This window comes from Schistocerca cancellata, chromosome 6 (assembly GCF_023864275.1).
Source record: "Schistocerca cancellata isolate TAMUIC-IGC-003103 chromosome 6, iqSchCanc2.1, whole genome shotgun sequence".
NCBI classification, from domain to species: Eukaryota; Metazoa; Arthropoda; class Insecta; order Orthoptera; family Acrididae; genus Schistocerca; species Schistocerca cancellata.
Genome location: NC_064631.1, coordinates 263,326,886 through 263,341,503, shown reverse-complemented (window position 1 = coordinate 263,341,503; position 14,618 = coordinate 263,326,886). Strand labels below are relative to the sequence as shown.

General features: G+C 38.2%; 1 protein-coding gene across 1 annotated transcript in view; it reads left to right on the top strand.

Annotated features, from left to right (window-relative positions):
* Positions 1 to 12,562, top strand: part of LOC126088273 (synaptic vesicle glycoprotein 2B-like) — a 75,965-nt gene extending 63,403 nt beyond the window's left edge. Inside the window, exon 8 of the mRNA XM_049906403.1 lies at positions 12,419 to 12,562. Coding sequence (XP_049762360.1) covers positions 12,419 to 12,562 — 144 coding nt within the window. The remainder of the gene's footprint in view (positions 1 to 12,418) is intronic.
* Positions 12,563 to 14,618: the final 2,056 nt, after the last annotated feature.

Sequence of the window (14,618 nt, the reverse complement as noted above, 5' to 3'; positions counted from 1 at the left end):
CAAGATCACCAACTTGGTACTTGAAGACTTTCTTCCTATGTTGGTCAAAGATAGCATGCTTTTCTTCTTGCACCTTATTAATTTCTAATTTAGAATCTTTCTTCAGTTCATCGCGTCTTTATTCATATGAATCAACAATTTCTTCTTCAAATGATTTCATGAAGATCAGTCTGTGAGTGCATCTTAACTCCTATCAAAAGTGCAGAGTGTTTTTTCCCAATACTTCTATGGTACATTGAAGTAATAGCATTTTAACTAATGGTACCACTTTGTACCATTTAAAGGGTTAACAGTACTAAACTTAGAGATTATTGTAACCAAAGTAGAATTGATCCTCTGATCCTCTCAATCTGTTCGTTGGCTCTAGGGAGTCCTCTCATTAATAAAATGTGTTCAACTCCCTCTGGCTTCCAGCACACCTCGAATTCTTGAGAGGTGAAGCAAGTCCCCTTGGACTGGCTATCTGAAATTACTTTTCTGTAATTCTGTCTTACTAATTGCTTCTACTGCTTTTGCAATCTCTACAAGATACAGCCACGTAAACTTCATAAATGTATGAATAATACCTAGAATTTGGTTGTTTTCTTTGCGGTAAGTATACAATGGCTCACTCTCTCTAAATAAGGGACGAAAGAAACCATCCTTCTTTCCTGAAGTCTCATTCACAATTTAACATTTTGCACAACTGGAGATCACTGTTTTCACATAGTTGCTCAAATCTGGTATACACTGATTTGTTTTACCTCCTCTTGAGTTCTCCTAATAGCACAATGCCCTGTCTCATGCACAAGCTTGATGATTTCACACTGCTTAGTGTGTGAGAGCACAAAAGTCTCTTTCCTGAACTTTAAAAGAATTCCAATTCTCACTACAAAGTTTTGTAAGGTTCTTCTTTGAGAAAGTTCTTGATCACTGACAAATAATCATGTTTCTCTTGAGTATTCTTGGGTCTTCAATAAGTAACTTCTAAGCTTCAAGTTCCCAGCTGTAGATTGAAAATAAAGCTAAAAAATTCTCTCAAACATCACCATTTTTTATGTCAACAGGAATTGTTTCAAAAATGAACTTAGGGAAAGATTTAATGACTTTATATTTTTACATACTTTTCTGATTTCACCCATTGCTGGCATTTCTAGATACTCTGTCATCTTGTTTCACTCTTCACATTGTAATGTTCTCCTCAGTTCATTAACACTTAACTTAAATTTTGTTTGCCTGGGATTCATTGATGATTGAAAAAAAAAAAGTTTCAAGTTTCACAAAATTTATTGACAATCGAACTACACACTCCACACGTAAACAAAACACTGACTGACTGACCTACTGACCTCCTTGCAGCATCACTGTGTTGCTTTATATAGAATTTTCACAATACATTTCAAAATAACCCATTATTAATTTTGTACAATTTTGATGTTACAATTAAAATTTACAAAACGTAAAGAAACTTACGTTACAGCCGAATAAGGTATAAAATACAATATCGAATGACATAATTTTTTGTAGTAATAACTGTAGTTTTCCATAAGAAAATCAATCTGAATTTCAATTACAATAATGTCTCTTGTATTATTTTAGTTGTGTGATTAATTATAGTTTGGATTTGGTTACTAACATTCAATGGCAGTACAGAACTCATGCTTCATGCTGAAACTACACTGCTCTCTGAGACTGCAGACATGTGTGCAAGTAGTGTTTGTGTGAGTGTGTGTGTGTGTGTGTGTGTGTGTGTGTGTGTGTGTGTGTGTGTGTGTGTGTGTCTACTGCTCACAAAGGCCTTAATGGCTGAAAGCTATGAGTGTGTGAATCTTTTTATTGTGCCTATCGCGACTCAGCATCTCCGCTATATGGTGAGTAGCAACTTTCCTTCTCTGGATTTTCCATTGTTTAAAATTAAAGTCCAGTTATTTCACAAACTTTTACAAACAATATTCTGTGGTTTCTGCAGAGCTAGTTGGCATACGAGAGACAAAAATTTAATAGTCATGGGTGACTGCAACTCGGTAGTAGGAAAAGGGAGAGAAGGAAACATAGTAGGTGAATATGGATTGGGGCTAAGAAATGAAAGAGGAAGCCGCCTGATAGAATTTTGCACAGAGCACAACTTAGTCATAGCTAACACTTGGTTCAAGAATCAAAAAAGAAGGTTGTATACATGGAAGAAGCCTGGAGATACTGACAGGTTTCAGATAGATTATATAATGTAAAGACAGAGATTTAGGAACCAGATTTTAAATTGTAAGACATTTCCAGGGGCAGATGTGGACTCTGACCACAATCTATAGGTTATGAACTGTAGATTAAAACTGAAGAAACTGCAAAAAGGTGGGAATTTAAGGAGATGGGACCTGGATAAACTGACTAAACCAGAGGTTGTACAGAGTTTCAGGGAGAGCATAAGGGAACAATTGACAGGAATGGGGGAAAGAAATACAGTAGAAGAAGAATGGGTAGCTTTGAGAGATGAAGTAGTGAAGGCAGCGGAGGATCTAGTAGGTAAAAAGATGAGAGCTAGTAGAAATCCTTGGGTAACAGAAGAAATGTTGAATTTAATTGATGAAAGGAGAAAATATAAAAATGCAGTAAATGAAACAGGCAAAAAGGAATACAAACGTCTCAAAAGTGAGATCGACAGGAAGTGCAAAATGGCTAAGCAGGGATGGCTAGAGCACAAATGTAAGGATGTAGAGGCTTATCTCACCAGGGGTAAGATAGATACTGTCTGCAGCAAAATTAAAGAGACCATTGGAGAAAAGGGAACCACTTGCATGAATATCAAGAGCTCTGATGGAAACCCAGTTCTAAGCAAAGAAGGGAAAGCAGAAAGGTGGAAGGAGTATATAGAGGGTCTATACAAGGGCGATGTACTAGAGGACAATATTATGGAAATGGAAGAGGATGTAGATGAAGATGAAATGGGAGATACGACACTGCGTGAAGAGTTTGACAGCGCACTGAAAGACCTGAGTCAAAACAAGGCCCGGGGAGTAGACAACATTCCATTAGAACTACTGACGGCCTTGGGAGAGCCAGTCATGACAAAACTCTACCATCTGGTGAGCAAGATGTATGAGACAGGCGAAATGCCCTCAGACTTCAAGAAGAATATAATAATTCCAATCCAAAAGAAAGCAGGTGTTGACAGATGTGAAAATTACCAAAGAATCAGTTTAATAAGTCACAGATGCAAAATATTAATATGAATTCTTTACAGACGAATGGAAAAACTGGTAGAAGCTGACCTCGGGGAAGATCAGTTTGGATTTCGTAGAAATATTGGAACACGTGAGGCAATACTGACCCTACGACTTATTTTAGAAGCTAGATTAAGGAAAGGCAAACCTACGTTTCTAGCATTTGTTGACTTAGAGAAAGCTTTTGAAAATGTTGACTGGAATACTCTCTTTCAAATTCTGAAGGTGGCAGGGGTAAAATACAGGGAGCGAAAGGCTATTTACAATTTGTACAGAAACCAGATGGAAGTTATAAGAGTCGAGGGGCATCAAAGGGAAGCATTGGTTGGGAAAGGAGTGAGACAGGGTTGTAGCCTATTCCCGATGTTATTCAACCTGTATATTGAGCAAGCAGTGAAGGAAACAAAGGAAAAGTTCGGAGTAGGTATTAAAATCCATGGAGAAGAAATAAAAACTTTGATGTTTGCCGATGACATTGTAATTCTGTCAGAGACAGCAAAGTACTTGGAAGAGCAGTTGAATGGAATGGACAGTGTCATGAAAGGAGGGTATAAAATGAACATCAACAAAAGGAAAACTAGGATAATGGAATGTAGTTGAATTAAGTCGGGTGAGGCTGAGGGAATTAGATTAGGAAATGAGACACTTAAAGTAGTAAAGGAGTTTTGCCATTTGGGGAGCAAAATAACTGATGATGGTCAAAGTAGAGAGAATATAAAATGTAGCCTGGCAATGGCAAGGAAAGCGTTTCTGAAGAAGAGAAATTTGTTAACAATGAGCATTGATTTAAGTGTCAGGAAGTCGTTTCTGAAAGTATTTGTATGGAGTGTAGCCATGTATGGAAGTGAAACATGGACGATAAATAGTTTGGACAAGAAGAGAATAGAAGCTTCCAAAATGTGGTGCTACAGAAGAATGCTGAAGATTAGATGGGTAGATCACATAACTAATGAAGTGGTATTGAATAGAATTGGAGAGAAGAGAAGTTTGTGGCACAACTTGACTAGAAGACGGGGTCGGTTGGTAAGGCATATTCTGAGGCATCAAGGGATCACCAAATTAGTATTGGAAGGCAGCATGGAGGGTAAAAATTGTAGAGGGAGTCCATGAGATGAATACACTAAACAGATTCAGAAGGATGTAGGTTGCAGTATGTACTGGGAGATGAAGGACCTTGCACAGGATAGAGTAGCATGAAGAGCTGCATCAAACCAGTCTCAGGACTGAAGACCATAACAACAACAACATTCTGTGGTTCATCTCATAGGCTGTTCCATAATTTTCTGTTCTTCAAAACAGTTCTCAGTATGCTGTGTGAGATTCATAACTTACAACGTGTAGCTCTTGTGCTCTCTAAACCTGCTTTGTTATGGTATTAAATATCACTTGGTAGTGCCCATTAATCTATGGAGTCTCATTCATTAGAAAAGTTTATACGTACAGCAGAGCAATGAAATGGCTGTATAATTCTTAGGATCATCCTTATCCATACCCAGTTTCAATAATTTGTGCTTTTGTCCAGATTTTTGGCAATTTGCCCACACTACCACACTCTTTTATTTGGTCAACTCAAATGTCACTGAAGCCTGTTTCACTTATTTATAACTTTGTTGAAATCATCTGTGTTAGATGGTTTTGACAGATCTTTTGTCTCTTGTTTGAATTATCTATTGGTCATCTTTTTTCCCAGTTTTGCCATTCTGTAACAGTTGCTGTGTGACTTGATCAGCTTTGACATCTGTTTATACTGTTGCTCCCATAGAGCATTGGCAAGGCGTTTTTGGAGCAACAAGTTTTTTGTTGTTATTTCCCACATTAAATTAATCCATTAGTTTTATTCATTGTACATTCCTTGTTTTTGATATACTAGAAATAATTGTTGAACTTCTGTGGTAGCTTTTCAGCTGAAGAGATCTTTTTATTAGAAATCATAGTATTCCTGGATAGCTTCTTTCAGAGTAAGTCCTAGTATGTAATTTACTCTGACCCAGAGGGAGTGGCAGTATGTGACAGGATTAATGACTTTCACAAACACGTCATCATACTCTTTCAATACTGTGTTTATAGACTGAACTTCCTCAACTAGCATTTGAGTGTACTTTAGTCCTTTAGCTTTTATGAAGTTGTATCTGCACCATACTTAATATTTTTGGGGAAAATGGCTGCAAAACTTTGACACACAATTGAATGGACCATGTACTTGGCATTGGTGTGTTGTTGTTGTGGTCTTCAGTCCTGAGACTGGTTTGATGCAGCTCTTCATGCTACTCTATCCTGTGGAAGGTTCTTCATCTCCCAGTACCTACTGCAACCTACATCCTTCTGAATCTGTTTAGTGTATTCATCTCATGGACTCCCTCTACAATTTTTACCCTCCATGCTGCCTTCCAATACTAAATTGGTGATCCCTTATGCCTCAGAATATGCCCTACCAACCGACCCCTTCTTCTAGTCAAGTTGCGCCACAAACTTCTCTTCTCTCCAATTCTATTCAATACCTCTTCATTAGTTATGTGATCTACCCATCTAATCTTCAGCATTCTTCTGTAGCACCACATTTTGGAAGCTTCTATTCTCTTCTTGTCCAAACTATTTATCATCCATGTTTCACTTCCATACATGGCTACACTCCATACAAATACTTTCAGAAACAACTTCCTGACACTTAAATCAACACTCAATGTTAACAAATTTCTCTTCTTCAGAAACGCTTTCCTTGCCATTGCCAGGCTACATTTTATATCCTCTCTACTTTGACCATCATCAGTTATTTTGCTCCCCAAATAGCAAAACTCCTTTACTACTTTAAGTGTCTCATTTCCTAATCCAATTCCCTCAGCCTCACCCGACTTAATTCGACTACATTCCATTATCCTCGTTTTGCTTTTGTTGATTTCATCTTATACCCTCCTTTCAAGACACTGTCCATTTCATTTAACTGCTCTTCCAAGTTCTTTACTGTCTCTGACAGAATTACAATGTCATTGGCGAACCTCAAAGTTTTTATTTCTTCTCCATGGATTTTAATGCCTACTCTGAACTTTTCCTTTGTTTCCTTTACTGCTTGCTCAATATACAGATTGAATAGCATCGGAGAGAGGCTACAACCCTGTCTCACTCCCTTCCCAACCACTGCTTCCCTTTCATGCCCCTTGACTCTTATAACTGCCATCTGGTTCCTGTACAAATTGTAAATAGCCTTTCGCTCCCTGTATTTTACCCCTGCCACCTCCAGAATTTGAACGAGAGTATATTGGTGTACATACTAATATATAGCATTGTAGTGCTGTGTGTTTACTCACAAAGAGCAAGTTCAGACCACAGCTGTGCTGTCATCCCCCATTGGTAAAGGATTGGAGAAGTTCACTATCATGGAGGTGGGACATGTACACTTTATACCATGTTAGCACAGCTTTTGCATTTGTATCATCTTGGTGATATGTCCACACATGACTGTGGCTGTAGAAGGTGCCTATAATAGTGGATGCTTTTTTATTACTGAGGTTTTATGGTGTGCTGAAGTCAAAATTTGTTCAGAGTTTTGTACAAAAATATTGTGATACAGGTACTCAGCACTCTTGTGGTGATTTTAGTATCATTTCATTCTTGGTGCTTGACTGAGCACACTCAAATGTCCAGCTTTATGAAAATTGCACTTCCATAGCATGCATAAGGTTGTTCCAATATCACTTTCATTTCTGGTATTTTGGGAGACTGGTGTTGGGTACCCCCTTGAGTTTCTGCAAAGCAGAGTACAACACATTTACTTGACTGGTATCTTGTGCATTAACTGTTCCATGCTTGATGAAAGATCTCCTATATTTGCAGAAATGGTTGTCAGAGCTAGTTCTGATATGAGGACCTTTTGGGATTCTCATCTGGCATACTGAAAATGTCTTAATGTAGGGATACATTGCTAGCATACCATCTGAGCCACCAAAAGATAGTTAATTTGGCAATGGAAGGATGTACACATGGTGGAGGGGGAGTTAAAAATTATAGAGGGAGCCCAAGGCTTGAACAGTAAGCAGTTTCAACTGGGCTTAGACTAAAACATTTATTTATAGATGAAGAAACTCATACAGGATAGACTAGTGTGAAGAGCTGAATCAAATCACACAAGCAGGACACAACACCGCCACTGCCAACAACAACAACTAACTTAGAGAGATTACTGTCCATGCAGACATTAGTCAATGATCACCTACAGGAAAAGCGGTTATATGATGATTATCAATTCCCTGACTAACATTTCTGTAATTAAAGAAAATACGTGAAGTACACAAGTATTACTGTGCTACCGCATTATCTTCTAGTGCAATGCATCAACCAGTGGACACAGTTTCACAAACTACAGGTAGGACCATGGAAAACATGCCATCTGAAAACCAATCCAAACCCTTTTTTTTTACAAAGGTTTTGATTTTCCTCACAACAGGTAGGTCCTTGTACACCTGGAGTCTGAGTGATCTGTCCTTCATTTTTAACCTTTCCCAAGTGACCCCTTTCCCCCCTCCTAGGAAAGAACAAATAGTTTCAGAGGCTCAGGATAGTGCAGTGTACTTTTACATACGTGTGCAATTATGTTGTTGTTATTAAATATTTTGCCTCCTATTAAGTTAAGCACTAGCCAGCAACTCTGTCTCATATTTCTAAAAGGTATTACAGTCATGGACAAGTATCTTCCAAAATATATGCTAAGTTTTAATAAATTACAATGACATTACCTCATTAGTGAACATAAAAATGGCATTCCAAAAGGTTAAAACCTTGCAAATTGAAAGTATTTTTTTAACTTTATGCTTCAGTATCCATATGTTCATGAAGTCATAGTAAGTAACTTCCTTGGAGAAGACATAGTTTACTCATTGAACAATGGAAACTCCAGGTAGGAATATCAACAATGTAGGAAAACGTAGATTGCTACTACCGTAAAGCATCTCCAGCATCTCGGGACAGAATGCAACTATCATGTGAGATGCAAGCACCAATCTGGAGGTGGTAGGGATGGTAGTGTACGGATGGGGAGAGAGACGAATGCTGTCTGGCAAGGTGTGCAGGAACTATTATCCCTTCCTCTTTCCTGCTCCCTCCAGGTTGCTGCTTGCATCCCCCGTAATAGTTAAATTCTGGCCCGAGGTGCTGGAGGTGGCAGTCATGTACGCGTGCTTGTGTATATGAATGGTGTGGGTTTATCTTTTGCTGATGAAGGCTGTGGCCGAAAGCTCTAAGTAAGTGCCTTTTAATTGCACCTGTCTGCAGTTTAAAGAGTCTTCTTCATGGCAAGTAGCAATTTATCTTTTCCCACATTGTTTGCTTATTCACTGTATGTAAGTGGAGATATTACGACTTCTGTGATATTTGAAAGTGCAGTACTGAGTGTGCAGAGAGCTGGAGCACTGAGTTGAAAACTGCATGCCGTAAATTTATCAGTCCTAGCTTTGTTATGACATGAGAGAGTATTTTTATATATGTATGTTGTTTACATAGTATTAAATTAGCTTTTCACACATTACACGTGAAACATTATACGAGTCATGTCCAGAAATTAAATATGTTCCATTCCACTGTCACTGCAGAACTACTGTCCCACTTCTGCAATTCGCAATCTTCTCTCTGATTCCAAGTCTTTCCATTGATGCCATTACAGCTGGATCGTGTTGTGTTTACATTTGTTAGTCATTGTTAAAAATGTTTAAGACAATCTATGAGCCTGCCAACTGTGAAGTGTGTTCTGTAATAGAGTTTTTGAACACAAAGAATGTGAAGCCAACTGAAATTCACTGTAAACTTGTAGAGATTTAGGGTGAAAATTTAATGACTGGTGGAATGATGATAATTTGGATGAGACAGCTCAGTGATGGATGAATGAATTTTCATGATGAAACATGGAGTGGGAGGCCTTCTGTTGTCTTGATGGTTTGGTTGAAAAAGGGAATGAGAAAATTTGTGAAAATAGATGGTTCACAATACCAATGCTTTGTGATGAGCTTCTACAAATTTCAAAAATTGTTTTGCGTGCTAAAATTTTCACAAACTGTGTTCCCGTTGGGTTCTGAAAATGCTTACGGATGTCCTTAAAATGAAGCAACTTGGCAGTGATTGGCATTTCTTACCTGATACAGTGATGAGGGAGATAAATTCTTAAACAGAATTGTGACTGATGATGAAACTAGGGTTTGTCATGTTACTCAAGAATCAAAACTTCAGTTGACAGTGTGGAGGCACTCACAATCCCCCAAAAAACAAAAATTCAAAACAGTGTTGTCAGCACAAAAAATCATGTGCACTTTGTCCTGGGACAGCAGGGCATTCTGCTTACTGAGTTCCTTCCCAAAGGTGAAACCATCAGTGTGGTACAACACCGTGAAAAATGATAAAACAATTCAAAACAAAAGACGTGAAATGCACAGTCATGGCACTGTGTTGCTTCATGACAATGCATGTCCCCCTTCTGCATATGTCACTCAAAACCTTATTCAACAATTCAGTTGAGAGTAGTTCAATTGTCTACCATACAAACTCAATGTTGCATCTTCTGACTACCACTTGTTCTTGAACTTGAAGAGTGTTTCTGGAGGAAGGTGCTTTGATAGCGGTGATGACAAAAAAATTGTATTCTATAGTGGCTGTCTTCACTCACAGCACCTTCGTATGAAGAGGTTCCCCACTGTGACAAATGTCTGAACAATGGTGGCAGTTTTGTAGAAAAATGCTGTTTGCGTTTAGGGGTAACCAAATGGGCTGAGGCAGGAATGGGAATTTGGAAAGAGGAGGGAGGCATGCTATGGTGGTAGTCCATGCATTTGCGAAAGCCACTATGTCAGGTAGTTGTATTGGTTAGCGCATCTGCCTAGTAAGCAGGAGAACCGAGTTCAAATCCTAGCCTTGGTACAAATTTTCATTCATCACTTCAGTCTGCATATACGTATTATGCACAAAAATATTTTAAGAAATGCTCTTTCTTGTGAAAGTACATTTTGGTATGAAAAAATGTTTTTTAAGAGTTTTTGCAAAATGGTACTTATTTTCTGGAAATGCCTTGTGTGTTTTGAAGGTGTATATTTTAGTATCCAATGGCGATTCAGATTCCTCACCTAGTCCAAGTATTGCTAGGAAGAAATACATGGGCTCCAGGTGACAGCTGCAGTTTGCACATGAGCGGCAGCCACTGCGGCAGCTTATGAGGTGGCACTGTCATCTGGCAAGTGTTTATCGCTAAATATTGCAGCTCGTCTATTGCTACCCAAGCTCTCACTACATACTGAAGCATTTAGTTATGACCCATTGAACAGCAGAATTTTAACTTTGACTGATTTACATTTGTGATCTGGATTGCTTTGTTGATTATTGTATATGCATAAGGTGTTCTCTATGTTATCACCTGTGTGAGTTATCAGAAACTGCTCTACCTACACAGAGTACAATGTGAGCTATATATGTTTATGTTAACATCTCATCAGTCAGTAACATGCTATCCCCCTCAGGTCATACGTATCTCAGTGCAACATCCTGGACACAAATTGACTGCTCCAACATTATAGGGGAACAATAAACATACAATACAACACTTTTCCAAAAATAAGTAGACTGACTGAGTGAGGTGGTGCAGTGGTGAAGGTACTTGACTCACATTCAGGTGGAATAGGGAACAAACCTCCATCTGACCATCCAGATTTAGGTTTTACATTGTTTTCTTAAATGATAGAGGTGAAGGCTAGAATGATAAAGGGCATGGCTGATTTATTTCTCTATCCTACTATCTATATAAACATTTGTTCCATCTGCAATGACCTAGTTACCAATGGAACATTGAATACTAATCTTCTTAATTGCCTTCCTTCATGTACAGTGGTAATTTTACCTCTAGTGCAAACTCCTTTATGATATCCGCAGTACACCACCAGCCACAAGCAAGATGGTTGCCATGCACATCCACCTCTGGCAGACATCTATGGTCTGAAGATGATCTTATAATAAGATCAAAACCAATCACCACATTAAAAAATTTATGCGATCAAGACTGCTTCCTGTTTATTTATAATAATTATAGATTGCTGTTTCCTATAATAAAAACTGTGTTCTTTAAAATGTTAGAATGAATAGTGTCCAGTAGAAATCAATTTTCCTAAATGCCCTGGTCTCAGACAGTCAGCACAAGGCAGTGTAACATGTGAACAAAAAGAATGGAAAACCTGAGCTTGCTGACCATGTGATGTATATCTACTCTCTCCACACAGAAAAGGATGGAGTGGAGATGCAAATAAATTATCTTGAGTCACAGCACATTCCCATGAATGGATGAACACAGTAGAATTACAAAAAACTAGAGCACAATTTCCATAATTTTCATTAGCCATTACAGACATGGAAAAATATGCATATAAAAGTTTCAGTTTTGTTATGGTGATAGGACATGTGAATTAAAAATTGCCAATTTGTCCACATTTTATGAAGAGACTCCCACTTGATATTTAAATGGCTGTTGAATTCAGTGATATTCTTTAGGAGTGTGTGGCATGATGACTTTACCAGCTTTTGCTTCATGTGACCCCCAACCAACTTCACAGGCTTGAAAGAAGGGCAGAGAAAACAAGACGTACTAGATACTGGAACTCTTCACTAAATTTTTAAAGTGATATTAGCAGTTTGCAAAAAAATAAAAAAAATATATCTGTCTTAAAACTACACTGATCTCCTAGTTGGTGTTGTTTTCTAGAGAATACGTGTAATTTAATTTTTTCAGCATACTACACAACAGGAATGAAGGAGTCAGTGGAAGAAACACTAACCCTCAAGGGTGTTTTTTTTTTTAATTATTTATTGCATGCTATATATTTGGTTAACTCACTGAGTGCCACACACATAGTGATAGATGTTTCAGTGCCAGACCAGGCCATGCCATCAGGCGTGAGGCTCTGCTGTAGCTGCCAGCAGCCTCTGGGCAGCCAGTCTGCTAAATTCAAAGACAAGAACATAAATAAGAGAAGACAAGGCCGTTTGTATAACAAACAGCACTTTCTAGTGGTACATACATAACTACTTGTTACCAGCACATGGTGAATTCATGAAAAACATAAGACAGCATTATTAGACTAATCTTTACCAAATTAACAGTTAAATTAAAGACAGACAAACAGAACTTCTCAATTACTACGAGTAATACCACACTTGACTGAGACTGGATCTGGTATTTACAAATATGAGTTTCTTCTATTTTTCAGAAAACAGCTGACAATACAGTTTATGTCAACAGTATGATGGTGGGGATTGCACAAGGAATTGCATTTTTATTTGCAGCTTGCTCCATCAGTATTGTTGGAAAAAAGACTATTATGGGCAAGTATCTCATTTATTTTCATACATAGTACAACAGTCAGCTAATACTTCCTTCTTAAATATCACATGAATTTTCCATTGGTCTCTAAAATTTATTACTCTTAAAAACTGAAAAGTCCCAGGCATCTTATGCCATATACAAAATACATGCCTCTTTACATTACTTAATAAATTTTTAACTTCTGTATAATAAATGGTGAGGCATTCTTCTTGTTGTGGATTGATTGTAAGGGACTGATATATTAAAAGACGCCAAATCTTTACTCGTTCCCTGTAATAACAGTTAACTCCATTTCTCCATTTCTCAATTTCCAGGTCATTGTCTTGTTTTCTATTGATGTTGTGGTCCTGCTATGCAGTGCCACATTTAACCGTTGAGTTCTTTTCTGATTGCAGATGGGCTTCTATATTTAAAAAACTCACTACAAAATCACAAAAGACAGTTGCCATAATTATTTTATATTCAAACAAGTTCTCAACTCATAAAAACTGATAATTAACAAAGCTTTTCAGACAACTTGTACATACATGGTGCTCAATGCTTCACCAAAACCATAAGTTCGTACCCACCTCAAGATAGCACAGCACAGAGTCTACATAGCATCAGTCATTTTTCTTTAGTATTTGTCATTGTAATCAGGCCCCTTTCTTCTTTGTACCCCCACAGCATGACTGAAAAGTGCAAGTGACCCATCACTGGCTAGTCCAAATTACACATCTGTCATCTCTTTCTATGCTGTGCTCGCGTATTTCTTTCTCATATCTGCATGTAAATTCCAATAAATCTGGGCACAGTAGATGCACTTTTTGCTGCTACCAATTAAAGTCATGTTTTTCACCAGCACATATTTCATCAGTCTAGAAAAAGGAAAGTGAGACGTGTTGATATGCTTTATAGCAACATGTACCACTACAACAGTAATTACAGAACATTTTTAAGTATAAACCAATATAACACTGTTTAATGCAATTATTAAAATAACAAAGAGACATAAGTATAATAACAATGGAAATTCCTGGATAGAAAAATACACTGCAGAAAAAAGAAAAGAAAACAGTACACCTAGAAAGATGATGCCAATTTTGTTCCAGTGATGGCCGCCTGGGGGATAGTAGATGTACCAATAAGGTTTAAATGTTGTCCACCAACAGATAGCATAGTGGCATAGCTACCAGAGTGCATAAAGCAAGCAGGCAACCACGCCACAGAGATGCACTTGTGCTTTCTGCAGCCAACTGTGGACTCTGAAAGGGATCAAATTGTGGCCTTCTGAAAGGTGGGATGGTCCTTACAGAGAACTGCCATACGAACTGGACATTCTGTATCAGTTGTGCAATGATGCTGGTATCAGTGGTCAAGTTAACATACTCACACCCATAGACAAGGTTCCAGAGTCCATGCAGCACAGATGCCTGCCAGGATCATCATATTGTATGGGTAGCAGTGGCAGATTGTACAGCTACCATAGCACATTTAAGAAGACTTGTAAACACAGACATGCCAACACGAACTGTTGTGAACCAGTTGTTGGCAGTGGGGCTACGGGCATGTACATCTCTAGCCTGTCTTCCACTCACACCACAGCATCAACGTGCACTGCTCAACTGAAGCCATGAGAGGTTCAGGAAGATGGAATGGCACAATATGCTCTTGAACAATGAAAGCAGATTCTGCCTGCAGGAAAGTGATGGTCATGTGCACTTACAATATAGACTTGGTGTGTATGTCTTTTAGAAATGATATGTCCCAAGACACACTGGCTCCAACCCAGGCTTTATAGTCTGGGGTGCAATAAGCTATAACTCTCATTCACTTTTGCTGTTTCTGAAGGGGATGCTAACAAGCACTCAATACATGCATAATGTTGTTAAACTCATTCTTTTGCCATTGTTACAACAGGAAAGTGACATGTTGTCCCAACAAGATAATGCTCATCCACAAACTGTCCATGAAACTAAATGTGCCCTGCAAGACATGCAACAACTTTCCTGCCCAGTATGATCTCTCAACTTGTCTCCAGTCAAGCCTGTGTGGGATATTATCAGATAAGAAGTGACTCATGGAACTTGTCAACCAACAACTCT